The 27,455-nt window shown below is 35.4% G+C and overlaps 1 protein-coding gene across 5 annotated transcripts in view; it reads left to right on the top strand.

The window, feature by feature from the left end:
* LOC309627590 (uncharacterized protein) overlaps positions 1–6,687 on the top strand; it is a 564,483-nt gene extending 557,796 nt beyond the window's left edge. For all 5 annotated transcript variants that reach the window (XR_014243827.1, XR_014243828.1, XR_014243829.1 and 2 more), the window contains one exon: positions 6,083–6,687. Coding sequence is in view for 1 of the 5 variants with exons in the window: in XM_082389723.1 (XP_082245849.1) it covers positions 6,083–6,125 (43 nt within the window). In the remaining 4 variants the exon portion in view is untranslated. The remainder of the gene's footprint in view (positions 1–6,082) is intronic.
* The last annotated feature ends 20,768 nt before the right edge of the window (positions 6,688–27,455 follow it).

Genomic DNA, 27,455 nt, shown 5'->3' with positions numbered 1-27,455 from the left:
TGGAGATACTAGTTATGCGTGGAAAAGGTAGTGGGATCGATGCATGTAGGTCCATTTGGAGAATTTTAAGAGTCAGGCTACTGGATGGAGTGAACTAGAATTATACAAGGAAGTGGTCAGAAACGTTTAAACTTGAAAGGATCTTGGCATCAAACGTATTCAAACCTCGTTGAAACCAATACCAGATAGTTACTAGTAAAATAAGACATTTTTTCTGTCCTATTATCACTTCTCACTCACCTGTCTCCAACTGTGGAGGCTTCAGAGGTCACAAGATATGAGTGGATGGAAGCGGGCTGGGAGAGTACCACGGTAAGCTCCCTGTCTTCTTGGTTCCAATCTAAAAATGTGGAGAAGTTTTAACTTTGAATAAGAAATCTTTCCCACATATTCAGAAGTAATTGACCCCTTCTTGTCATGCTTTTGTGAGTCTCTTTTTTTTTTTTTTTGATTCTCTTTTTTGTAATTGAAGTATAGTTGATTTACAATATTGTGTAAGTTTCAGGTATACAGCAAAGTGATTCAGTTATTTTTTTCAGATTATATTCCAGTATAGATTATGACAAGACCTTGAATATAGTTCCCTGTGCTATACAATAAATCCTGTTGTTCATCTGTTTTATGTATAGTAGTTTGTTAATCCCATACTCCTAATTTGTTCCTCCCCTCTCCCTCTTCCCTTTGGTAACCGGAAATTTGTTTTCCATGTCTGTGAACCTGTTTCTGTTCTGTGTATAGCTTCATTTGTATTAGTTTTAGATCCCGCATGTAAATGATATCATATAGCATTTGTCTTTCTCTGTCTGACTTCACTAGATATAATATCCTCTAGAAGCTTCCCTCAGCTTCCTATCTGTGCGTCTCTCTCCTGCGACTCTGCAGGGAAGGATACTGCCAGTTAGCTGGCCTGGAATGGTTCTCTTGTTAGCTCTGGATGACCTGCAGCCCACCCGTGCCAAAGCTGCCTCTTGGCTTCCAGTGCCCTCCAGGATGCCTTCATGCACAAGCCAAGGAGCTTTTCACTCTTTTTTCTCTAATTCATTTTTCTTATTTTCTCAAGATGTTATTAATCCCCACCCCTACCCCCAAGTGGAGACTTTTCTGTGTGTCTCCATTATATTCATACTTACTTTCCCTCTCCTAGTTCTTTTCAGACACACACGACTGAAACACAAGATGCCAATATTTTTTCCCACTGAGAAGCACTATTTCCCCTCCACAGTGCCATCGTTCATCTCACAGTCCCCTAACCCAATGTGTTGAGAGCTCCAAAATACATTTATTTCCTTTCTCTCCTTCCTTCTCCCCTAATTCCCTCTCCCTGAGGGGAAATTTGGAAACTTTTATCTCTACCACCTCTTGCCCCAACTCTTAGGTTTTAGGACATGTAGAGTACTTATGAGGGTTTCCCTTACAGTATGTCCTCTTTTGTTCCAGGTTTTATATTTTGCTTTCCCTGATTATCAACCCATTAAAATATGACTTAAGACAGATGCACATAATCTGTGTTTCTATGTATATATATATATTCATTTATCAATATGGTTCTTTCCATTTTTCGTCATCTCCATCAAGTCTGAGTTTAGTTTCTTTTGTTATTTGGATGGTATTTCTTCTTTTTTTTTTAAATCCAGATACACAAAGGGCAGTTTATTACTCACAGCAATAGCAGTGGCCAGAGTTTCATCATTTTTCTTGTAACAGTTCCCCCAGCTCCAATTCCTGCAGGGTAACACAAAGAGGGTCATGTGACACATGCACATGTGGGGATGAATTACAGGGAAGGAACTCTGAGCTTAGGGAACACAAATCTTTCAAAATGGATAATAAGCCTGCTTGGTCTTTACCATATAGGGAGGCATTATTTTTATTATAATAGCCAGTAAACAGCTCTGCCCTTTATTATTTCTGTCTTCCAAAGCTGTTTGCTGTACAAATATTCTTAAAAAGATGTTCCAGAGCAGAGGTAGTCTCCCCAGGAGACACGCAAAAATGCAAGAGACCTCGGAGATGGTCTCCAAATCCTCCTTCTGTGCAATTTTCTCTCTCTCCTCCCTGAACACCCCTCTATGAAGCTTATACTATCTGATAACTCTTTCTTGTTGCAATCATCTACAAACCTTAGGTTACTCCCTCTCATTTTCTGAAGATTTCTGAAAAAATCAGTGTATTGGTTATTCATTTAATACAATGAGCTTTTGGTTCCATGACTTCTTTTCCTTAATTATCTTAACCTCTACTCTATTTTCTGATTATTTGTGAAACTGAATATCACTTCAAATATTAGGTATTTGATGGACAGTATTTTCTTTCAGATGCTTTGGATATGCTTCTTTTAATGTTCTATACGTATGTATGTATATATTTATTTATTTACTTATATTAAGGTATAATTGACATACATTATATTAGTTTCAGGTGTGTAACATAATGATTCAATATTTGTTTATATTGTTAAATGACCCTTATTGCCTGACAGGTATATACAATATTCTAATTTCTAATACAACAAATAGGACTGATGTCTGACATCCACTTTCCTTTTTTTTTCCTTTTAGGTAATTTGCTCTTTCTGTCAAAGAGTTTGAATTTTTTTTCTTATCCTTTAGGCTCAGGATTTTACCATGTTATGACTTAGGCACGTGTAATTTTTCACCATCCACCTGAAAAATAGATAAGCTCTTCTAGTCTGCACACTCACATTTTTCTTTCTTTCTTTCTTTCTTTCTCTTTTTTTTTTTAACTTAAGTATAGTTGATTTACAATGTTGTCTTAATTTCTGCTCTACAGCAAAGTGATTCAGTTACATATACCTTCTTTTTATATTCTTTTCTATTATGGTTTACTGTGGGATATTGTATATAGTTCCCTGTGCTCTACAGTAGGACCTTGTTATTTATCCATTCTATATGTAATAATTTGCATCTGCGAACCCCAAACTCCCCCTCCATTACTCCTCCACCTCCCTCCCCCTTGCAAACCACATGTCTGTTCTCTATGTCTGTGAGTCTGTTTCTCACATTTTTCTTTTACTTAGGAATTTTTACTATTACTCTTTGTTTAATTATTGCCACTCTTCCACACCTTCATTTTCCCCCCATTTGGACCTATTGTATTAGCTCTTCTGTTTCTTAGCTTCTCCCATAAGCTTTCTATCTTGATATGTGTTTGTACTGTGAGATATTTTTTGAACCTAAACTTTCTGACCAATAAAATGAGTCTTAAGGGTAACAGGCCTTCATTAAAACGTTTATTGATTTCTTTAGTTTGCTAAGATAAATTTGGCTCCAGAGTGTCTTATTTTTATGTGATGCATTGAATCTTCTTAAGTGCTTTATCATTTGGTTACTTAGATATTTGTACAACTGACTGTTTAAGCAATTCTGTATCTTTGATTTTTTGTGTTCTGAAATTTCTGCTCACCTTGTCTGACTACTAGACTCCTTTACATAAGTTATTTTTAATCTTTAGACTCATTTTGGCTCATACCTGGTTACTATAGTATTCTTCTCAGGATTCCATAGGTGGTGAAAGGCTAAGAAACCTTGGTTTTATGACTAGAAATGTAAAGAAATTACCAAGATGGCCTAATGTTCCCTTCAGCTTGACTCAACTTTAGACAGACTTGCTCTTCATCATGGACCCCTGATCTCCCTTTTCTTACAGCATTTACCTTAGGAAACTTGTAATTGTAAATTCTTTTGTTGCTTATTTCTAAAAGTTTCTTGGCATTTTTAAAACCCAGGAATGTCTCTCTCCAGGACCTAGGAGCTGTTCTTTGAAATATAACCATCAAGGATGATAGCATCCCTGTCTTCCAATCTGTGGTAATGCAGGAGCCTAACTTCAGTGAGCCCCACTTAGCAAACAGGTGGCTTAATCACAGAGAAAAAATGTGCAGATTTGCAAATTTAAGAAAACTCAATGTGCTTGACACATCTCATTGATGAACTTAGCCCCTAACATTCTCCAGTACTTTCCCACCAGCTCACTTCAGCACTTAAAAACTCTCCTGACTTTTCTTTTAGCAGAGTGGAGTTCAGTTTCTCTTCTCTACTGCAATAGTCTTGAATAAAGTCTTCCTTGCATGTGTAATTTTTTCTTGTGCAATTTTTGCTTTGACAGAACCTAGGAAGCCTTCTGGTCTGCATTTTCTGTCTCCATGGCAGGAGAGACTCAGCTCACCAATCAATCTCCCTTCGGGCTCTAGAGAGTCAAGAACACTCATTCTCCTCATAAGGTGTCTCTCTCCCATCATGTGCAGCTGAATGTCAAGCTTGTACCTAGATCTGCCACTTCCCAATTATCTCCCTAGACTCTGATGCATTCTTCTAGACACATGCCCAAACTTATTTGTAAATTTAGCCAAATTGCTTCCTATTCTCACCAACCATGTAATCTTTAAATTTTCAAAGTGGCTAAATGTTTATAAATATTCTAAATAACATGAAAAAAGCTACCAAGTAAAAATGAGATTTCCTACTCTATATTTCCTTTGCCCCATTAGGACTTTGTCATAAAAATGCAGACTTCTGTTTTGTACAAATGTAGAATATGTAACCGTATTTTTCTGTATCTTGTTATTTTTACTCCCTGATGTATCTTAGATATATTTAATTTCTAAAACCTTGTAAAATGGTTACTTTTGAGGTCCTTGCATACTACACACCCACATTAAATACTGGTCAATATTAAAAGCACTTATAAAGTTAGGATATGTTGCACACATAGTCATTGAATCTCCCGAAAGCAATGGAACCAAGGGACAGGAAAAAATGTACTTTCCTGGAAGACTTTGAACAGAGTTTTCCCTTTTAGGGACTTTTAAATTTCAGTGGTAACACCAGAAAGTATGGAACGATTCTGTTAAACTATAGGTGAATTGGTTGAAAATAAACTGGCTGATTTAACAAATTGATCATAATGACAAATTGCTCAACTTGACAAATTCGTCAAAAATGAATATTTCTAGTCATTGGTTTCCAATTATTTGTAATTTTGTGCACCATGGAGATGCTTTTGCAATTTTTATGCACCTTTAAGTATTTTCATCCTTTTATCAAAAGTTCGGGGGAAGAGTAATATTTTTTGTGAACTCTGTGAGGGTTTGAAAAATTTGTACATGTTTCTTAGCATTTTGGTTCAATTTTCTTCTCTAAACATGTCACTGACTGTGAATTGATATTACAGATACTTCTTTCTATAGCTTCAATCTTGAAGAAGAAATTGTTTGAAATTGTAACAATGTAATGGCATGGAAGGGTAAAAATTATGCTTAAAATGTTGCTAGAAAACCCTGAATTAGAGTAAAATACATATTCAGTGGGAAAAGAGGACAATATGATCAAAATAATTGCAATAAACTCATTGACAGAAAGCTAACTTTAAAATATAAAAACTTTAGAAAATAGAAAATGTTATCCAATTGATATTTAAAGTTTTGAAATTTGCCTTTAGACAAATCACCTGGAGCTAGAAATAAAATTAAAAATTAATGAACACAAACAAAACAAGTATTATGGTTAAAAGAGAATTTAAAAAAATAGAAGGAACAGAAATACAAAAATACATGTTACAAACACCTCTTTGTGCACAAAGTTAATAACTGTGATAGGAAATGATTAGCATCTAGAAACGCATTTGTCGTGTCAACTAAATCATTTATGACTTCATCAGCTACCTCAAATTTGTTTTTTGTATAAATCACTTAGTAATTAGCATGCATGATGCCTAGCTGTCCATAAATAACCTTAAGTATATTTTCTGTTTCTGTGGAAGTAACAAGATCTTCTCTATCATCCATTAAAAAGGGGGGAGTATAAATTCAAATCTCTATAGGAAAAACTTTGCTAACATTTGATATATGATTTGAAGTGATAAAATATGTTTTGTTTGTGGCTCATGGGTTGAATTTTATCTTCATAGAAAAAGTTACATAGCTAATAAAAGGAATTCAGTTCCTTGGAAATATTATGTTTTCAGATCCTAAAATGAACAGATTTAACTCACATTTACTCTCTGTTTTTTTTCAGTAATGGCAGAAGCTCCCATTATTTGTCTTTGTGCTCTTGTTTCCTTCTAGCACCTGGAACTGGCAGCACATCACAGAGCAGACACAAGACTAACAATGGAACTATTCTGGGCAACGTTGTCATTAAGAGACACACTACAATTTCCAAAGAATACTTCTTTTTGAAACAAGGGAAAAAACCTATTTAACTTCAGGGGAAGTGAAACGATTCCCTTAAATTGAAAGACAGCATTAAAGAAAAATTGTCTTTCCTTAAAAACCAGTTATTTTGAGAAATCTTTGACTATTTAAATGAGATTCAATTTCTAAAAGGTCATCCGTGAGAAATTTTTCCTTTCTAAAAAATGTTTTACTTCCAACAAACCAGGTATAACATAAAATGATACATATTCTCATAAGAATTATATACTTTTAAGTATCCAACATATTTAAACTTGTCCTCTAAATGTGAATAAAATGTAGAAAGGCAGGGCTCTCTTTGTGTTGGTCCTTTTGCTTCAGTGTAGTGAGCTGAGATGCAAAGAAAACATTTCATTCTGTAATAAGCAAACAGTAATCTAGAAAAACTTTAAGGAAAAATAGAACGTAGTTCACCAGTGGATCTTGAATAGTGTCTGTATAATATTAATAAAGCATATTTCTATACTGTCTAAGAATGTAGCTTGTTTCCATTTTCATCTTAGTGTTATACTCAATTCTCAAGTCCTTGTAAATCCTCACTCTATTGTAGAAAACATTTTTAAGAATATAATTCATCACTTTGACTTTCTTGAGGAATTGAGGGAGACATTGAGGGTGGCAGTAGGCCCTCATCCTGGAAGGCTCACCGGTGCTGGGTCTTTAAACAAGAAAGAGGATCTGAAGCCTGTGTTCTAGCCTAAAGTAAACAAAACAGAGAGCTATAAACAGAGGAAATGTGCTGTGTTCTGGACACTGTATGGGACTCAAACATATATTCCAATGTGATCCTTCACAGAGAACTAATAAAATTGTGGAAATCCTATGTACATATCTTGAAGGAGCATCAAAAATAAATTTCATAAATAGACTCAGCAGCTTGGTTTGGAGCTTTGCTGCTATGTATAATGCCCACTTGCTCTTTCTCAAAATTGTGATTTTTGAAGTTTCCTGAATTATATAGTGCAGTGTGACCTTTTAGAATAGTTAATAATAATATTCCTCAATGGTACAACTTCTCCTGAAGAAAGAAATCTTGCTTCTGTACCAGTCCTTGAAAAGGCCCTAGGTACCAAATTGCAGAAATTGAAGGAGCAGCTTCTAAAATAAATGCATTCTGTAAATCATTTGGAAAACTTTTGCTCAGAGGATTTACACAACACAGGAAATACGCATTCTAGGATGCACAAAGATTAAAGCAATCTCTCGGTCTGAGGAAGGTGACGCTCTGCTCACAGTTTTAAGCTTAAAGGACCACTGATCCTGACATATGAAATGTCACCTTGAGTGAATATGAAGTTTCAAATGAAACAGGATGAAGCCCCCAAATAACTTAGCACTTCACATGATGTGGTATCTGATGCTGGCTAAATTTTTGATCTTTACAGGGTTGGGTGAGCAGTGACAAACAGAACACCATGAGGTAAGTTACTGTGTTAGATTTTACTATAAGAGGGAGAAGAACATGCATAGGCAAGTGCACACATAAATATTACTCTGCATAAAAGGTAGGCTGGGATGTGCCGTGCTGGATTGTGTTGAGTGATCACAGGGTGGGGATGTCTGACACATCAAAGAGGAAGGCTGGGGGCAGAGGTTGAATTTTTATAACAGAAATCGCCAGATCATTAGCTGTGTTTGCTGGAAATCACCAGATCATTGGCTGTGTTTGCTGGAAATCACCAGATCATTGGCTGTGTTTGCTGGCTTCAGCGTAGGTGGCTCCTGGTTCATAGGAATTGGAAAGAAAAGATTTTCAAACAAACCTGTTCATCTCACTTCAATATGTGCACTTATGAATTTTTAAAAAATAGACATTAAATTACTCATCAATGCATATTTCCAAGTATACAGAATTTAAAAAATATATCCTATAATTAATATGAAGTGAATGACAAAGATGACTAGCCTGACAGTCTTGGGACTTTTCCTAAATTTTGCTTAAATTTAAAACTAGTAAAATGCTTGGGTAGAAACAAATTACATTTGCATAAATAAAGAATACTCTGGAAATTCAGTTAAGTTGCTTCATATATATATATTTCAAATCGTAAATATAACAAAATTCTGCTCAGTATTGTAAGCCAGTTAATGTGGAAAGACAAGCCCACTCACTGCAAATACATACACACACATCATATACATACATGACAGGTATAATACTTTTAAACAGTACAGTTAGTTTTTTAAATAAGAAAAGGAATGGACAATTTCTATAACTAAATGGTAACTAGAAGATAATTTGGTCACTGTGCACCAAAGCAGGAGACAGAAGGCTATAAGAATCAAAGTTCTTTGAGGTTGGGGTTTTAATGCTCTAATAGAAATGAGGAATACAAGTTTAATGCTCAAACTTGTACAATATAGGCAACAGGTATATCCCTGAGTAAGTCAGGGATTCACTGACTCTCCCATCCAGGGACAGGAACCTGGGCAACTGTGCCTACGGGCATCTGGAAGCTGCATATAGTAGCGGTCTAAGCAGGGATATGAAAGGGTGAAAACTTATCAAGGAGGTATCAGAACCTCATGCTTGACTCATTGCTATGGGGCTTGGTATTAAGCTTCCTCCATGGTTCTGGAACACTGAGCCAAGAAATTGGCATAAAACTGGTTCAGAACAGTTGAAACCCACAGGGCCCTGGTAAAAGCAACTTGAAATCTGGCCTGGACAACCCAGGGTTTGGGAAGTGCTTATAGAAAACAATCCTCATTGAAAATAAATTTATAATCAGGAGTTATAAACCATGTAGGATTAAAAACTAGACAATTTATAGTCCGTGAACTGGAGGTAAGAAAAATATGAAATAATTTGCTTAAAATATTCAACAAGATTTAAAATAATTCTGGCAATCTGACATACTTGATGTCTGGATAAACCATTCCTGAATAGAACACCTAATAATTCTGGATAATATATTTTAAATATCTTTTAAAATGCATAACTGAACAAGCAGGAGGGAGGAAAGAAACATCAGAGGTCAGAAATTGTGATAAATGTGAATCAGAAGAGTTAAGAAAGGACAAAACTGGCATTTGCCCTGAGGCATCTGCCCATCTGTGGTGATCTGAGTTTTTTGTTTTTTAAATAATTAAATCACATTATTGGAGTGAAGGAAAATTGACTTTTTGTTGCCACAGGGCATATTTATTACATGAAAAAAGAAAAGACAACCCTGTTGATAATTGTTAAGTTGATGAAGTAGCAGCAACAGTAAGGTTTTAGTTATGTTGAGCAAGATTTTAGGCGTTTGAGGTTCAGCTCTGCCACTTTTTAAAAATAAAAATATAACATAAAGTGCCCAAATTTTAGGTGTATGACTAATGAATGTTTGTACAAATGAATACTTGACCTCCATATTATGAAATAGAGTATTAGAATAGACCAAGAAACCTCTCACATATATACTCCCCCAATTCAATAACCAACCATGAAAATCATTATTATGACTTCTATCATCCTATATTTATTTTGCCTGTTATTGCACTTTGCAAAAATTGAATCTTTTGTGTCCGTCTTTATTCACTTAACATAATGACTATCAGATGTACCCGTGTTGTGTGTGGCAATACTTCATTCTTATTGCTATACAATATTCCATTATATGATTATACCACAATTTAATTATAATGTCTACTCTTCAAGACTATTTATGTTGCTTCCATTTTTTTGGCTATCACAAACAGGGCTACTAAAAACATTCTTGCACATGTAGTTTGGTGAACATATATATACCCATTTATGTTGGTTATATACTTAAGACTGGAATGGCCAAGTCATAGGGTGCACATATACAGAGCTTTAGCAGATTCTGGCAAACTGTATTCCAAAATGTTTTTTTCTCACCAGCAGTGTATAAAGCCCCAGTTGTTCCACATTTCAAAATTTTAGGCTTTTTAATTTTTCCACCCTATTAGATAGGAAGTGACATTGAATCATTGCTTTAACTTGCTTTTCCCTGATGAATGATACAATGTAGTGAAATTCTTATTGACCATTTGGATATCCTCTTTTATAAAATGCCTTTTTCAAATATTTTGACTAGATTTTTGAAATTTAGTTTTCTTTTGTGCTTTTTTTTTTTTTGGTTTTTGGTGAACGTCTGTATTTTACTTATTGATTTGTGGGAGCTCTTTCCATATTTTGAATAGAAGTTGTGTTTTTTTTTTTTAAGCTACATGTATGAAAATATCTTCTCCTACCCATGGACTGCATTTTTCCTTTCTTAGTGGAGTCTTTTGATAAATAGAAATGTTTAATTTTAATGAAGTTGCCCTTACTAATATTTTATTTATAGTTAGGGCTTTTTGTGTCCTATTTAAGAAAAAGTTTCTGCCCTAACGAGAACAAACTGTACGTGCTATGAAATCATAGTTTTACTTTTAAACCCATCAGAGAACTTAGGGTGACTAGAAACCTAACTATTCCAAGGAGGAAGCAGCCTCTCCTAGGAGAGGAGAAGGACCCATAGCTGCTTTTTTCTTTGTACATATAGTGAGAAGAGAGTGAACCTGTGATAGGATAGAATAAGAAGAAACCAGCAGAACCTTTAAAGAATTATAATGTCTGCATATGGCCTGACATGACTCATTAGTATCCCAAGGGATCTCCTTTAGTGCCCATCCTCCAATTGTTTCACAGAAGGCCTTCACTGAGTGCATGACAGCAGTGCATTAAATGCCCTAGGAAGACAGAACAACTGATAGAGTACTTCTTAGAGCCAGTGGACTTTCACCAAGTATAAAGCAGGCTAGGAAAAGGGCAAGAGAACTGAAAGAATGTTCTCTCAGCTACACAAGATCACTGATTTCATGGAAGTAGTCCGTTGAAAATGGGCTCAGGGTAAAAGTGCTGAGAAAGTCCTTCCAGATGTGCAAGACTTTCACTGAGTTTCTGAAGGATGGGAGCAGTGGAGAAGGACTGTGAAAAATTCCCTGGAGGTACACAAGGGTTTCATCAAATGCAGTCAGGTGCTCTTTGCTGGGGGAAAGGCAGGGTAGCTGAGAGAAATCCCCACAATGCACAACAGACCTTTATTTAGTTAAAATTAGAGCCCATGGTAGGCAAGGAACAATGCAGCAAGGTGGAGAAAGATATCTCAAAGGTGAAAAACTAGAAGGGTTGGAAAAGAAAGAGAAGTCCCAAGTCACCTAGAAGGCCAAATACTAGACTATAAAGCAGAGAGGGATCTCCTACAACCCTGAAAACTAGCTCCTAAACTGGAAAGCAAAGAGAGATCTCTGGAAATCTTCCCTGTGCTCAGATCCCAAGCCACACTGAAGGAAATATTCTGATCTCAAAATCAAAATATTGAGAAGCCAGTGGTGAAGTTGATCGAACAAAATCTGCAACAAAGCACAGAACCAGCTGAAGCATATGCTATATTGATTCCTCTATTGCCCTTGAAGCAGCTTAATAGTGGAAGAAGAGTGTCCTTTTTGGAGGTTAAATATCACTGATTTTAATCTTTATTTTTCTTTGGCACACAAGGTCAATATATGATAAAATTTATGAGATATGCAATAAAACAAGAACATGTGAATCATAAACAATGAGGAAAACAGTTAATATAAGTTAATCTGTGGATGCTTTAGATATTAGTATTATATGTACAAGGAATTTAACTGTGGTTAACATATCAATAGTAAATAATTTAGTAGAAAGGTGGGCAAAATGGGTAAGTAAGTAAATGGGAAATTTCAACAGAAAAATGTGACGTATAAGAAAATAAAATGAAATACCAGAACAGAATAATATGGCATCAGAAATGAGAAATTCATTCTATAGACTTAACAATAGACTCTACAGAGTGAAAGAAAGTGAAGACAGGACAAAACAAACTACCTAAACAAATACTCAAAGAGGAAAAAAAAAAGAATATAAAAGAAAACTGAGCAGAGCTTTCCAATATCTATGAGATAATATTAAACATACTAACATATTTGTAATTAAAGTTCCAAAAGTGAGAAAAAATAGGGAGTGGGAGAAGAAAGTTTTGAAGAGATAGTGGCTGAGAATTTTCAGGACTAATGAAAGATATCAATCCACAGCTCCAGGGCCAGTAACCCCAAGCATGAGTACACACACACACACACACACACACACACACACACAACCACTAAGCTTATAATCAAATGTCTGAAAATCAAAGACAAGGACAAAAATCTTAAAAGTAGCCAGAGATAAAAAGATACATACAGGGGAACAACAAGAGCAAAAGATGGCTAATTATGAAGGCTGGAATAAAGTGAGGCAAAATCTTTAAGGTGCAGAAAGAAAAAAATCAACCCAGAATTTCATACTAAATAAAATACCCTATAAAAATAAAGGTGAAATAAAGATATTTTCAAAATCAAAGGCCAAAAAATTTTAGCCCCAGCACAGACACATAAAATAAATTTAAAAAGAAGTTCTTCAGGCTTGATGAAAAATTTTTTCTTAAAGACCTTTGGCTCTTTAAAGCAAATATAATGAAAATGCATTGTATATTTGCAACCTGTGTAGAATTAAAATATATGTCAACAAGAACACAAAGGTCAGTGGTGGGAGAAGTGGAATTACTTCTTTGTGAAGTGATATAATATTATTTAATGTTATTCTGTGATAAATTAAAGATGTATATAACCACCATTATTTGTCTTTTAAAATTTTTCTTGAAAATACATTTCAATTTTTCAATACTATGGTACTACACATCTTTCCTCGTATTCAGACCAAGCTATATTTATTTTATGATTTTTTGATAGTATTGTGAGTAATATTATTAAAATTTCATTTTCTATTTTTACTATGTATATGATATACATGCATATATTCATACATACATTTGTATCCACAGACTGTAGCAAACTTATGTATTAATTATAAAAGCATGTCTCTAGTTTTTTTAGTTTTTCTGTGTACACAATTATGTGAAATTAGTGGCTATTTTATTTCCTTTCTCTGAATCCTTATATATGTCCTAAATTTTGCTAAACTTATTATGCTGGCTACAAACTCCAGTATAATGGTGAATAAAGAGACAACAGTGATACTTTCACTTTTTACCAAACTAGAGGAAAATTTTTCAATATTTTATCATTAGGAATGATGTTTGTTATAGGTTTTTTTCTTCTTTTGTCCTTTCTTTTATGTTGTAGATAGTCTTTATCAGGTTAAGAACATTCTCTTGTGTCCTAGGTTGCTGAGAGGTTTTTGTTTTATTTTGTTGTGTTTTACTTTTCTTTACCTATCCAATCACAGGAATTTTCTTTTTATCTGTTAATGGTGAATTGTGTTACTTTTTTAATGTAAAATTTATATTTCAATCATTAGAAAAATGTCACCTGGTCCTGATGTATTTTTCTATATCACTGGTTTCACTTTGCAAACATTTAACTTAGGATATTTGCATTTATTGTCAGGAGTGAGATTGTTCTGTGATGATGCATTCTAATGATATTCTTATGGAGTTTTGGTTTTAAGTTTATGCTTTTCTCATAAAACATATTGGGAAATGCTATCTCTTTTTCTATTCTCTGGAAGAGTTTGTGTAAGATTGCTTTTTTCCCCGTAAGTAGTATTTGGAAGAATGTACTGATGAATCCATCTCTGTCAGAGGGCTTCTTTTGGTCAACAAACTTTAGTAACATTCAGTTTTTAAAATAGACATCAAATTAATCTGATTTTTAACTTTCTTCCATCATTAATTTTATCTTAAAACATATAAATACAATTGGAATTTATAGCTGTACCGAGTTGAATAATGTCCCTCAAAAATTCACTTCCATTCATAACATGGGAATGTGACCTTATTTGGAAATAGGATTTTGAAGATGTAATCTCATTAAGATGAGGTCATATTCAATTATGGTGGACCCTAATCCAATGACTAATATCCTTTTAAGAAGAGGTGAGGCCAGACACATGGAGACAAGAGGGGAAGGAAATAGTCATGTGAAGATGGAGGCAGATATTGGAAGATACAAACTAAGGAACACCAAGGATTGCTGGCAACCACTAGAAGCTAGGAGAGAAGTGTTGAACATATTCTCCCTAAGTACCTCCAAAAAGGAACCAAACACGCTGTCATATTGATTTCAGACTTATAACCTCTGGAACAAACGAACAAACAAACAAAAAGAATATTTTTTGTTTGTTTGTTTTGCCACCTAGTTTGTGGTACTTTTTTACAGCAGCTCTCAGAAACCGTACATTGGCTAATCACTTGATATGGGATGAAGCTTTTTTCTTTACTGACTAGAATTCCAAAGAGCATGTTTTTGCTTAAACTGTGGTTTCCAATTTTAATTTTTTTAAGTGAAGCAATTGGAGTGCAGAATTTATTGAGATTTTTAAAACTCATCTCCCCATCCCCCCAATCTTTTATTGTGGTCTGGCTTGTGACTATTTTGGAAATCATTTTAAATGACATACTTACATTTATCTAATGTTGCTAAATAGTTCCACTTAATTTTTATAAAAACAACCATCTTTGTTTCACATTAATAATCTTTAATCTGCATAATATTTACTTAAACAAATAGGGTTGGAAGCAAGTACAACTGAGTGTAAACATGCAACTGGTGAGAGCTGACTTGTTTCGAGCTTCCACCTGCTGTGAGCATCAACAGGGGGCCTCGTGGCAGAATGGAGAATAATTTTGAATCCAGAAAGTCTGTTTATTGGAAAAGACAAATCTATTTTGGTTTTCTTGAACTTTGTTATTTTACTTTATTGTTTTTTCTTTTTTCCAACATATGCTCTTTTGGTAAGATGCCCATGGAACAAGGCGGGTAGACAGAAAGAAGGGAGATAGATAGGCAGGAAGTAGGGAAGAGGAAGGAAAAATATGCCTATGGATGATCTCCTATTCCAGTTATTGATGTCAGGTTTTAAATTCCTGGCTCCATTCTCAAGCAACTTATTTTCCTTCTGATCTGCTTTTCTCAGTTGCTAGGTGATATAAAAAAGCAAGGGACACGAACATTGTTTTAACAGTATAAGAGAAACAAAAATATCTAGGAAGGTAAATTGATTCCATAGTGAAACAATAAACTTCAAATATGTGACAGATAAGTTGGGATTGCACTTTTTCCTTCTAGTGTAGATCTGATGGTATAAAAACACCTTAAAATCCGTGAATGTGTCTTTTTCATTGAGCAAATGATAGCTAAAACATACTCAGTACTTAATATGTGCCAGGAAATGTTCTACTTGCTTCATTGTTCTTATTTAACTCCCAAAATAATGTTTGATGTAGATATTATTTATCACATTTTATAGATAATTGGAACATAAGTGTTAGTAATCTATTCATTCTCAGCTTAAGAGACTGAGCTGGTATATAAATCAAGAACCTGTGAAGATAATCATTACTCTATATGCCTTCTGTTGTAGCTTCAAACACAGTGCTGAGCACAGGGTAATGCTCATTTGGTATTAATTGATATATGTAGTGGATTGAATGGTGGCCTTCCAAAAGATGTATCCCTGTCTTAGTTTTCAGAACCAGTAAAAGTTACCTTGTCTGAAAAAAGGGTCTTTTCAGATGTAATTAAATTAAGGATCTTGAGATGAGATCAACCTGGATTATCTATGTGGGCCCTAAATCCAATGATAAGTATCCTTATAAGAGACACAGAGAGGAGAAGGTAGAGGCAATGTGAATATGGAAGCAGAGACTGGAGTGATGCAACCACAAGCCAAGGAATGTCAACAGTCACCAGATGTTGGAAGAAGCAAGAAATAGATTCTTGCTAGACCTCCAGAAAGAGTACAATCTGGCTGACATTTTGATTTGGGACTTCTGGCCCCCAGAACTGTGAAAAAATAAAGTCCTGCTGTTTTAAGCCACTGTGTTAATTTGTTATAGTAGCCATAGAAACCTATAATACAGGAAATTAAAAAAATAATGAAAGAACAGAAGAAGCAGACTGAGAGGCAATGAGAGACATTTGCATCCATTATAATTCGATTTTTGTATAAAAATATTTCAGATCTCATTTCCCTATTTAATAAACGTACCTACCCACCTTTGAGATATTCACTTATAATGAATTTGTAAGTTATTTTTAAGAACCTGTCATTTTCTATTTTTAAAGTAATAATTTCCTAAAAGAAATACATAAATTCTGTCAAATAAAAGCAAAGGTAATAATAATTACCTGGGTAAAATCTTGTATAAGGATGCTATGCCTCAAGCAAATTGCTTTTTAACACCAATTTAAAAGAGTTTGGATATCTAATATTTCTCTCAGCTACTTTTATTGAATTTTTTCTCAAAGCTTTGGAATAAAGGAGTATCATCTAGTGGGAGAAATCATTGAATCTCCTTCACCTGACACTCAAGCCTAAATTAATCAAATTGTGTTTTTGCCTTTTAGTATGCCTTGTATTTTTTCTTGCTAGCCAGACATGATGTACAGGCATACCCTGAAACTATTGCAAGCTCTGTTCCAGACCACTGCAAGAAAGCGAATACCACAATAAAGTTAAACCACAGGGTTTTAAAAAATTTCCCAGTGCATATAAAAGTTATGTTTACACTACACTGTAGTCTATTAAGTGTGCAATAGTATTTTATGTCTGAAAAAACAATGTGCATACCTTAATTTTAAAATATTTGATTGCTAAAAAATGCTAACCATCATCTGAGCCTTCACAAGTTATAATATTTTAGCTGGTGGAGAGTGTTACCTCGATGTTGATGGCTTATGACTTATCTGGGTGGTGATTGCTGAAGGTTGAGGTGTCTGTGGCAATTTCTTAAAATCAGACACCAGTGAAGTTTGCCACATTGATTGACTCTTCCTTTCATGAACAATTTCTCTGTAGCATGCAATTCTGTTTGATAGTATTTTATCCACAGTAGAACTTCTTTCAAAATTGGACTCAATTCTCTCAAACCCTGCTGCTGTTTTATCAACTAAGTTTATGTAATATTCTAAATCTTTTGTTGTCATTTCAACAGTCTTCACAGCATGTTCACCAGGAGTAGTTTCCATCTCAAGAAGCTACTTTTTTTGCTCATCCATTAGGAGTAACCCCTCATTTGTTATAGTTTTATCATCAGATTGCAGCAACTTAGTCACATCTTGAGGCTTTACTTCTAGTTCTCTTGCTATTTCCACAATTGCAGTTACTTCTTCCACTGAAGTCTTGAACCCCTCAAAGTCATCCATGAGGGAAGGAATCAACTTCTTCTAAACTCTGGTTAGTGTTGATATTTTTATCTCTTTCCAGGAATCAGGAATGTTCTTAATGGCATCTAGAGTGGTGAATATTTTCCAGAAGGTTTTCAATTGACTTTTCCCAGATCCATCAGAGGAATCACTGTCTATGGCAGCTATAGCCTTATGACATGTATTTCTTAAATAATAAGACTTGAAAGTCAAAATTACTCCTTGATCCAGGCTGCAGAACGGATATCTTGTTAACAGGCATGAAAACAACATTAATCTCACTGTACATCTTCATTAGAGCTCTTTGGTGACCAGGTGCATTGTGAATGAACTGTAATATTTTGAAAGGAATCTTTTTTTTTTTTTTTCTGAACAGTAGGGCTCAACAATGGTCTTAACATATTTAGTAAACCATGTTGTAAACAGATGTGCTGTCAACCAGGCTTTGTTGTGTCATTTATAGAGCACAGGCAGAGCAGATTTAGCATAATTCTTAAGGGCCCTAGGATGTTCAGAGTGGTAAATAAGCATTGGCTTCAACTTAAACTCCCCAGGTGGATTAGCTCCTAATAGGAGAGTCAAATTGTCCTTTGAAGCTTTGAAGCCAGGCATAAACTTTTCCTCTTTAGCTTTGAAACTGCTAGATAGTGTCTTTTTCCAATATAAAGCTGTTTTATCTAATTGAAAATCTGTTGTTTAGTGTAGCCACCTTCATTAATGATCTTAGCTATATCTTCTGGATAACTTGCTATAGCTTCCATATCAGCACTTGCTGCTTCATCTTGCACTTTGATGTTATGGAGGCAGCTTCTTCCTTAAACCTCATGAACAAACCTCTGTTAGCTTCAAAATTTTCTTCTGTGGCTTCCTCACCTCACTCAGACTTCATAGAGTTGAAGAGTGTTAGGGCCTTGCTCTGGATTAGGCTTTGGCTTAAAGGAATGCTGTAGCTGGTTGGATCTTTTATTCAGACTACTAAAAGTTTCTCCATATCAGCAATAAGGCTGTTTTGCTTTCTTATCATATATGTGTTCACTGGAGTAGCTTTTTAAATTTCCTTCAGGAACTTTTCCTTTGCATTCACAACATGGCCAATTGTTTGGTGTAAGAGGCCTACCTTTCAGCCTATCTCAGCTTTCGCCATGCCTACCTCACTAAGCTTAATCATTTTTAGCTTTTGATTTGAAGTGAGAGACATGCAACGCTCCCTTTCACTTGAACACTTAGAGGCCATTGTAGGGTTATTAATTGGCCTACCTTCAATATTGTTGTGTCTCAGGGAATAGGGAGGTGAAAAGAGGGCCAGAGACAGTGAACAGCCATTCGGTGGAGCAGTCAGAACACACACAACATTGATTGTCTGCTTCCTTATATGGGTGCAGTTTGTGGTGCCCTGAAATAATTACAATAGTAACATCAAAGATCATAGATCACGCATAACAAATATAATAATATGAAAAAGTTTGAAATATTGCAGAAATTACCAAAATGTGGCTTAGAAATATGAAGTGAGCAAATGCTGTTGAAAAAATGGTGCCGATAGACTTGCTCTATGAAGGGTTACCACAAACCTTCAGTTTGTAAAAAACACATCTGTGAAGCACAATAAAATGAGGTATGCCTGTGCTAGGTAAAAGGCACTGTTGGAAACAGGCTTTTAATAATGTGGTCCTGAGGTGTGGGGGAGGGAAAGCATCCTACAGGCCTATGATTAGGTCTCCTTCTGTTAGCCTTTGCCTCCGAAACGTGAACTCCACAGGTGTTTCTCATTTTTTTCTCCTCTCATTTTAGGTAGGATGGCTAGAGTGAACTGGGATTGGGTATTTTCCTTCTCCCAGGTGAATTAGGCTCTGCTAAAATTCCAGCAGGCTAGTAAGCTCTGTTCAATTAGTTTCTCCTGAGGGGAGGCCTTGATAAGACCAGAGCCCTCGGGCGTATTTCAAAATAGTTCCCTCCCCGTTTCCCCTGCCAGAAGCAGGAGAGGATTTTTCTCTGATATTTACTGGGAGAAGCTGGTCAGGCTCCTGGAAGTAAAACTCACAGAAGCGTGGGGCTCCCCCTGTGACTGGGTCCCCTGGAGTTTTTAACTCTCAGAATTGTCTACACTGAGCCTCCAGCAATTTGTCAACCGCAGATTAGGTTTTCCTACGCCAACACTGGTTCCTCCAGAGGTTTCAGCTCGGGTTTCTGCTCTGGTAAGTTGTGATTCTCCGTATCCGTCTGCCTGTCTCTCTGGTTTTGGGGGCAGTGTTTTGCCCTGTGACCTCACTTCTCTTATGGATTTAAGCGGGGTTGATTTTTCAGGGTGTTCAGTTTTTTACTTGTTAGGGCAGAGTGGTGATTTCCAAGCTCCTTACGTGCTGACCTGGAGGTCCCCCAAATTTGACTAATGTTGACACAAAAATGTACCCATGTAATCAACAACACAATAAAACTATGAAAGATTTCTGTTACTCCAGAAAATTCTTTTATGCCCCCATCCAGTCAATTCCAATGCCCACAAGAAATGACTCTTCTTTTTTTGATCACCATAAGTTAATTTCACCTGTTCTTGATATTCATGTAATAGAGTCCCACAGTAGCTTTTTGGGTTCGGCTTCTTTCACTCAGTATAATGTGTTTGAGATCCATCCATGTTTTTCTACATGCTAGCATTTCATTCTTTTAAAAATAGTATATCATTGCAAGCATATACCATAATGTGTTTATTCTTCCTCATGTTGAGGATAATTGGTTGTTTCTGTTGCTACAGAATTATTTTTGTTAATTTCCAGTGTTAAGTTCATGTTGTTATGAGCATTGTGAACACGCTTTTTGTGGATATAGGTCTTAATTTCTCTAGAATAAATACCTGGAAATGGAGTTTCTAGGTCATAGGGTAGCTGCATGTTTAGCTTTATAGGAAACTACAAACTGTCTTCGTAAATGATTGAACAATCTTACATTCCTAGGAAGGTAGGAATACTCCATTATCTCCATACTCTAATTCTTGGTGCTTTCTTTTCAATTTTAGTCATTCCAGTGTTTTTAAACTGATAGTTTTAATCTGGATATTCCTGAATACTAATGATATCAATGAGGGGATTACTGAAAGAACCTGGTCAGGCTCCTGGAAGTAAAACTCACAGAAGTGTGGGCCCCCCCCCCCCCCCACCTACGACTGGGTCCTCTGGAGTTTTTAACTCTCAGAATTGTCTGGATGGAATTGAATACTAATGATATTAAAATATTTTAAAATTATGTTTATTGGCCATTCATATATCTTTTAAAATTTGCTTATCTTCTCTCCCTTACCCAATTTTTATGGGGCAATTGTCTTTTTATTAATAATTTGTTAAACTATATTATGTATCCTGGATACCATTCCTTAGATATATGTACTAAAATATCTTCCTGTCTGGGCTTTCTTTTTTATTTTGTATCTATTGTCTTTTGATGAGCTAAAGTGTTTAATTTTGATGAAGTCCAGTTTACCAGTTACTTTTAACAGTACATTTTATGTCTTTTCTAAGGTATCTTTGCTAACCCCAAGTCCTCATATATGTTCTTCTATGTTTTTCCTAGAAGATTTTCAGTTTTAACTTTACTTCTTATGTCTACAGTCCTTTGTGAGATAATTATCATGTGTGGTAAGAAGTATGGGTTGAAGTTCTCTTTTTTTTTCCCACAAATTTATCCTGTTGTTTCACATCATCTATTGAAAATACTTTATTTCCTTTCATTGAATTTGTTTGGTGCTTTGGTTGCAAAATAAGGAACAGTGTAAACATGAGTGTTATTTCTGGACTTTCTATTCTGTTCGATTTTTACTTTTGTCTAATTTTATGCCGATACCATAGTGTCATGATGAATATAACTTTCTAATCAGTGCTGAAATCTGATAATGCCAATTCTACAACCTTGTTCTCCTTTTCAAGATTATTTTTCCTATTCTAGGACCTTTGCCCTTTCCACACATATGTTAAATTGGAGAGCCACTTTTTACCAACAAAAAGCCTGTTGAGATTTTGACTGAAATCACATTACCTCTATAGGTCAATTTGGTTAGAATTTGTGACACGTTTTGTAGTTTTAACTGTAAAAGTCTTGCATGTGTTTTATTGGATTTAGTTAGTTCATCTGATGAAGGAAAAATAGAGTTAATAGAAAGTTAGGGGTAGAACTGAAAAAGTCATCATTAATAAATTAACATTTATCACTGTTAATTATGTGAAAATCATGTTACTCTTGGTGAAGAAACAAGGTTACACACATGCATTGTCTCCAGAAGTTATAACTACCTTGCTGTATATAATTCTATGAAATAAATTTTCCCATTAGATAAAATTTTGTATGATAAAACAATGCTTTTATGTGGATTACGAGAGCTAAGAGAATACTTTCTCTTAAAATCATTTTCATAAATCACAGATGCCCCATTATTAAACAGCCATAGTCTAAATTGTCATTGTTTGGATCAACCAAGAGTTTGCTCTTTGACCACCAGCCTGCCTATTGTCAGCAGCACTTAAATCCTTTCATTTGTCAGTATACACTGAAAAGAGGACATTTTTAATTACGTGCAGAGAGACTGGGTGTAGAATCTCGGGATGCTGAGAATAAATCCTGCTTCCCTGTGGATGCCTCCTATGAACTGCCTCCCTTAACCAGAACAATTCCTATGAACTGCCTCCATTAACCAGAACAACGGACCTTTAGCCCACATGGATCTTTACTGCTGAATATCATCACAGTGCTAACTGATAAGGGTCCTCAGTGTTTCAGAGTTCCAAGTGCACCATAAACATGAATTTACAATTGCTATAGAATGGTGGAGTTATCCTCTACTTTAATCTGCACCTGAACATTTATAGATGATGATATAATTGGAGAAGATGATACTAGATTCATCCAAGTGATGATCATCTTAAAGTCTTACTCTGAAAAGCTTTGGAAATTCAGCCAATGATAGAAATTGCCTTGATATCCTTTATTTTTCTTCTGAATCAATAGTAGGAGTTTCTCATCAGACTCATCTCATGCAAATGGTGTCATATCTCACCTCAACCATTTATTTAACAAGCATTTATGGCTTTCCCACTTCATTCCAGGCAATAAATGTCATTCTCTTTCACACTGCTTACAGACTAGTGAGAAGAGACATAAAATAACCGAGTAAACCACAAGTTAAACAAAATGTTGTTAGTGGCATGAAGAAAATAGAGTTACGGGATTGAGATCCTGAGAGAGACAAGGGGGATTCTTTAAATCATACATGCCAAGTATGTTTGTGATGGGACCTGAGCTACAGGAAAGAACGGACGTATTCAGGTCAGGGAAACTGGCCTTTAAGCAGAAGAGATAACCCTTGAAAAGGTTATGAGCTTCAAATAAGCTTGATCATTTTTTTAGGTACAGAAAGAAGGCTAGTGAGGTCAGAGTGCAGTAGTCGTGGGGGATGATTTTACCAAATGGTGTGACAGAGATAGACCAGGAACAAAATCACTGTTTGTTGGCTAAGTTAAGGTATTTAGATTTTATTCTGCGTTGTAGAAAGCACTGGGAGGTTTTCAATGAAAAGTAAGCTTTTAGTTGGTTGACAAGACTAGTGGGTTTGAGAAATCCTGAAATTTCGACATAATAATTTTTAAAGTTAGGATAGGTAAGATGATGATGGTACAGTAAACAAAACTGTCCTTTATGCTCTGAGGTCAAATGCAGTTCTGCTTCTCATTGTCTTTGCTCAGGATCAATGCAGGTGGGTCTCCCCTATCTGGACAATGCTGGTGGTCATGCAGAATAAAAAGAGAACACCATGAATCATGTGCTGATTTCTAAGGTTTCTGCTCAGAAGTGATACATGTCACTTCCACTCAAAGTTTTTCACGAAAGCAAGTCACCTAACCAAACTTGATGTTTGTGCAACAGGAAAGGAAGTAATGATACCTCACCAAGATAGGAAAGAGTATTTTTCAGCAATACAGTCTACCAAATAAAACCTCATGTCACCGAAGTGCTTCAGCAATTAACTGTATTTCAATATATAAGATTATGTGCTAAGATTACATATTTAAAGGCAACAAATTTTTAGTCACTTTACAAGAGTTGGATTTGGTCTCATTCCTACAACTAATAAAAAAATTTAAGTTTATACTTAGGACAATTGTAGGCAATATCATAACTTTAAAAATCTGCCACATAAAATACTAATCTTTAAGAGTTTCATAAAATGCCATGGGCTTTCCTATTTCTTCTGTCAACAGATAATCTGGGTTTAGAGAGTTAAAGATCAGATTTGGGAAATGGAGAAATAAAAACAATGTTAATCTAGAAGGAAAAGAAAATGAAGAGAAAGTATGGCAGAGAAATGTAGACATCTTCAATACCTATTGTTCCTTTTCCAATGTGATATAGTTGTTGATTTGGGGCTAGGCACATGGCTACCCACAAAGGTGACCACATTTCTCACACTCCTTTCCAACTGAATGTGGATATATAGAAGAATTTTGGCTACTGAGATGTAACTGGAAGTGTATCATGGCAGTTTCCAGAAACTTTTCTTTAAAAAAAGAAAAAAAAAAAGGAAAAGCATCTACCCCTTTTATTCTTTACTTCTTTATTCTACTACCTTCCATGCAGGTGCTTCCCTAAACCACGAAGATGAGAGATACATACCAGGAATGGTGGAGCAGTGAACTGGAAATATTGTGGTCTTTGTATATATAAGCCTTAGATGACTTTCCTCTGAACCCATACTTACATGGGAACAAAATAAATCACTGTCTTCTTTTTTAGAACGTATTTAAAAGAGAGCAAAGAAACAACCCCATGTCACAAATATATATTACTGTTTCATAGGAAAAAAAAATAGTGTCAAAAAATTGTATATCAAGTGGTCTCAATTTTTAACTGTTTCCCTCTCTTATGGATAAAAGGAACAGAGTATGCAGTTATAGATCCTTTTAGTTTTAACTGCTGAGATGAGCACTCAATTTAGGACATTTTCATTTTGACACAGAATCGAAGTGAAATACTTTGTCATTTAAAATAATCATAGTAATCATTAGCTTTCTTCATGTAGATTATACATTCGAAACTTGAATGACAAAGATTAAAGACCAAATTCACTGCATGATTGACAGCCAGTTCTATGGTTCAGAGTCTTGAATCAACAGCCTTACTTTTATTATTCTTATTCAATTCATCAGAGCGGGAAAACAGAAGGAAAAAAATAACAACTAACAAATGCCTTAGAATAATAGCCTGTCTGGATGATTATATACAGAAACATAGTAAAAGTTAGAATTATTCTCATTTCTGTCACAGGTTAGTATGTTTTTATTTGCACAAGTAGGATGAAATGGTGGGGTTTGTGAGACAGGACAGTCTCCTGATGAGAAGATGTGATATTTTGTTAAAGTAAAGGGAGAACTAAAAAGAAACGCCGGGTTATACCAGTTATAGTGAGTAGAGGTTAGTTCATTCCAACTTTAAGCAATTTATCTCTGTTCTGGGAATCAAATGGTAAATTTTAGCTCTTTTAATGTATGACTAGCGCCTTGATAAATGTTGATAAACAATTCTATGAGTTATAGAACAGTTAATTATTTTCAGCTTTAAAATGGTGGGCTCCAGTTATAAATATCAAAAGATAATTTGAGAATGCAAGATTTAATCATTTTATTTTGGTCCTATTAACTTCAGTCAATCTGCCTTTCTGTCTGTCACACACACACACACACACACACACACACACACACACACACACACACACACACACACACACACACACACACCCGCACAACCATATTTTCAGAGTCCTACCAATTACTAAAACTTTAAATGTATACTAAAACATGATCAGAGGCAATTGAGTTTAGGAAGCAGAAACAGGCTTTTTGTTGCATCTGGGGGACATTTATCCACTGAAATGAAAAGGAAGAATACAGCTGATTTTGAAAATTCATGTCAATTTGGAGTACCAGTGGATGATGGAGCTGTTGTTACCATTGTTTCTTCTCATTCTCCAGTCTCCTGCTCTTCTCCTTCCCCTCTCCCTCCAATTCCCCCTCCTTACCTTCTCCTTCACTTTTTTCTTCCTCTACATCTCTTTCATTTCTTCTTTTTCCTTCTTTCTTCTGCCACTTTATCCTCCTGTTTTCCCTTCTCCCTCTGCTCCTGGTCCTCCTTCCCTTCCCTCTTCTACCCTCCCCCATGTTCTTCATTCCTCTTTTTCTCAACTTCTCCTAGTTTCTTCTATGTTTATTTCTAAGAAGAATAAAAATATGCTAAGATTAGGACCATCTGATTAATGACATGTTGGCCCTGATATTTTCTGTGCATCGGGAGTGTATGATTCTGTCAGCTTGTTTTGTTCCTTTTTCCTTTTATTTTCTTTTCTCCCTTAGAAATAAAATGTTGCATAATTATTGCTATAAAATGCTTCACAGGCAGAGCACTAAGAGATGGAGACTAGAAAATAAAAAGAAATAGGGATATAGGTTGTCGTAACACCCAAAGCCTTTCACATCATTTCCTGCAATATTTTCATTACTGTGTTCCTAAATGTGTATTTTCGCACAACATCTTTGTATTTCAAGTTAGTTATTTCATAAAGCTTGTCCCTTGTATCTAGATGCATTTTTTCCCCCCTTAGCTCCAGGCAACTGCTTCATTTTCTGAGGCATAATAATACTTTCTCTTTCCGATTTTTCTCTAGTGTTTATGCTACTCCTACTGAACTTTAATTTAACATTTTCTTACTAATACACAAACATACTCTCTAATCTTCCTTCAAGGCTAAAACAAATCAATTCTAAAAGAATAGAAAACCTCTAAATCCCAGAACTCTTCAGCAGATATTCCCCAAATGCTAGAATATGTTAAAAACACAAGTTAGAAACTTTAAAAATTGCCTTTTCTAAATGATTACTATTACATATGAAAATAAAACACTGGCATAGAGGGGAAAGGATATGCTAAGGATAAAATTATTAGTGTGCAGAAGTGCCTTGACTTGAACGCAGATTTATAACTCATCATTAGTCCCCACCATCATCCCATTCTTAGCACTTCTGTTTACATGACAGGGTCATGTCTTCAGCTGAACTTTAGATTGCCATGATTGTGGTAGATTCAGTAGACTGTCTTGATCAAGATATTTTACAATATCCTCCTAGTGTATTTACCATTAGTGTAGAGACTAACAAAATAAAGGCTGTTTTCCAAGCTTGCAGCAAAGATTCCAGTTAAAATTTAGGTTCTGCCAGTAAGATGTACTCACATACTTGATTTTGATGCTAAGTTAAGCAGGGGAACAGCCAATAGTTTGTGCGATTCATTTTGCTAGCTGAGCTCTTTCAGTAAACTAGAGCTGACAGTTCTGTCAGTAACGTTCTGATCTTTCCAGCACAGTTGCCCTGTTCCTGGAGCTCAGTCCTGTGATAGTATTTTGATGATGCCCAGATGCCTGATTTTAATTAAAAAATCAGTTTCCTTGTCAGCACAGTTCAGTCATGTTATTCTAGGAGTCATTCGTAGAATGAGGCAGAGGTTAAGACATGCTCTTCTGGTTCTTTCAGCAGCTTTGTAAGTTGCTCATTCTCCTTCAGCTAGTTGGAGACATTTTTGTCATCTGCAACTGAGATCTGCTTGACAATTTTTGGTACCAGAATTGGTTATAAGCCATGTTTCTTCAAGGTTGGGGATCTGGAAAATCAAGACTTATTATCTGACTTAGTTGTGTCCCAATGAAGAAACGATCTTGGAAGGTAGGGCACTGGTAGTCTCTTGTATACTATGGCCAAAGTTACTGAAATGATCACCTGTAGTCATTTGAAACAAAGTGACTAATGTATAACTTTGGTAGACCATGTGGCAGCTGTCAGAGAACAAGAATATTTCTGGATGAGATGTCTGCTTCTCAGTGCACTGGAGTATTTGAGAAAGAAAGCAACAAAGTTAGAGTTCACACGGCTAGGGACATGTCAGAGAATGAGGTACTTCTTATGACCTCTTTTAAAGTATCTTTTTGAAGCTCTATGTCTCATCTATCTAAAAGCAGATGTATGATTTTGTTGATTCCTAAAGCACCAGGTAGGTTGAA

The sequence above is a fragment of the Balaenoptera borealis genome (assembly GCF_965194805.1).
Source record: "Balaenoptera borealis genome assembly, chromosome: 4".
Classification (NCBI taxonomy): Eukaryota; Metazoa; Chordata; class Mammalia; order Artiodactyla; family Balaenopteridae; genus Balaenoptera; species Balaenoptera borealis.
The sequence above is the reverse complement of the archived record's forward strand: the minus strand, read 5'-3'. Positions and strand labels throughout refer to the sequence as shown.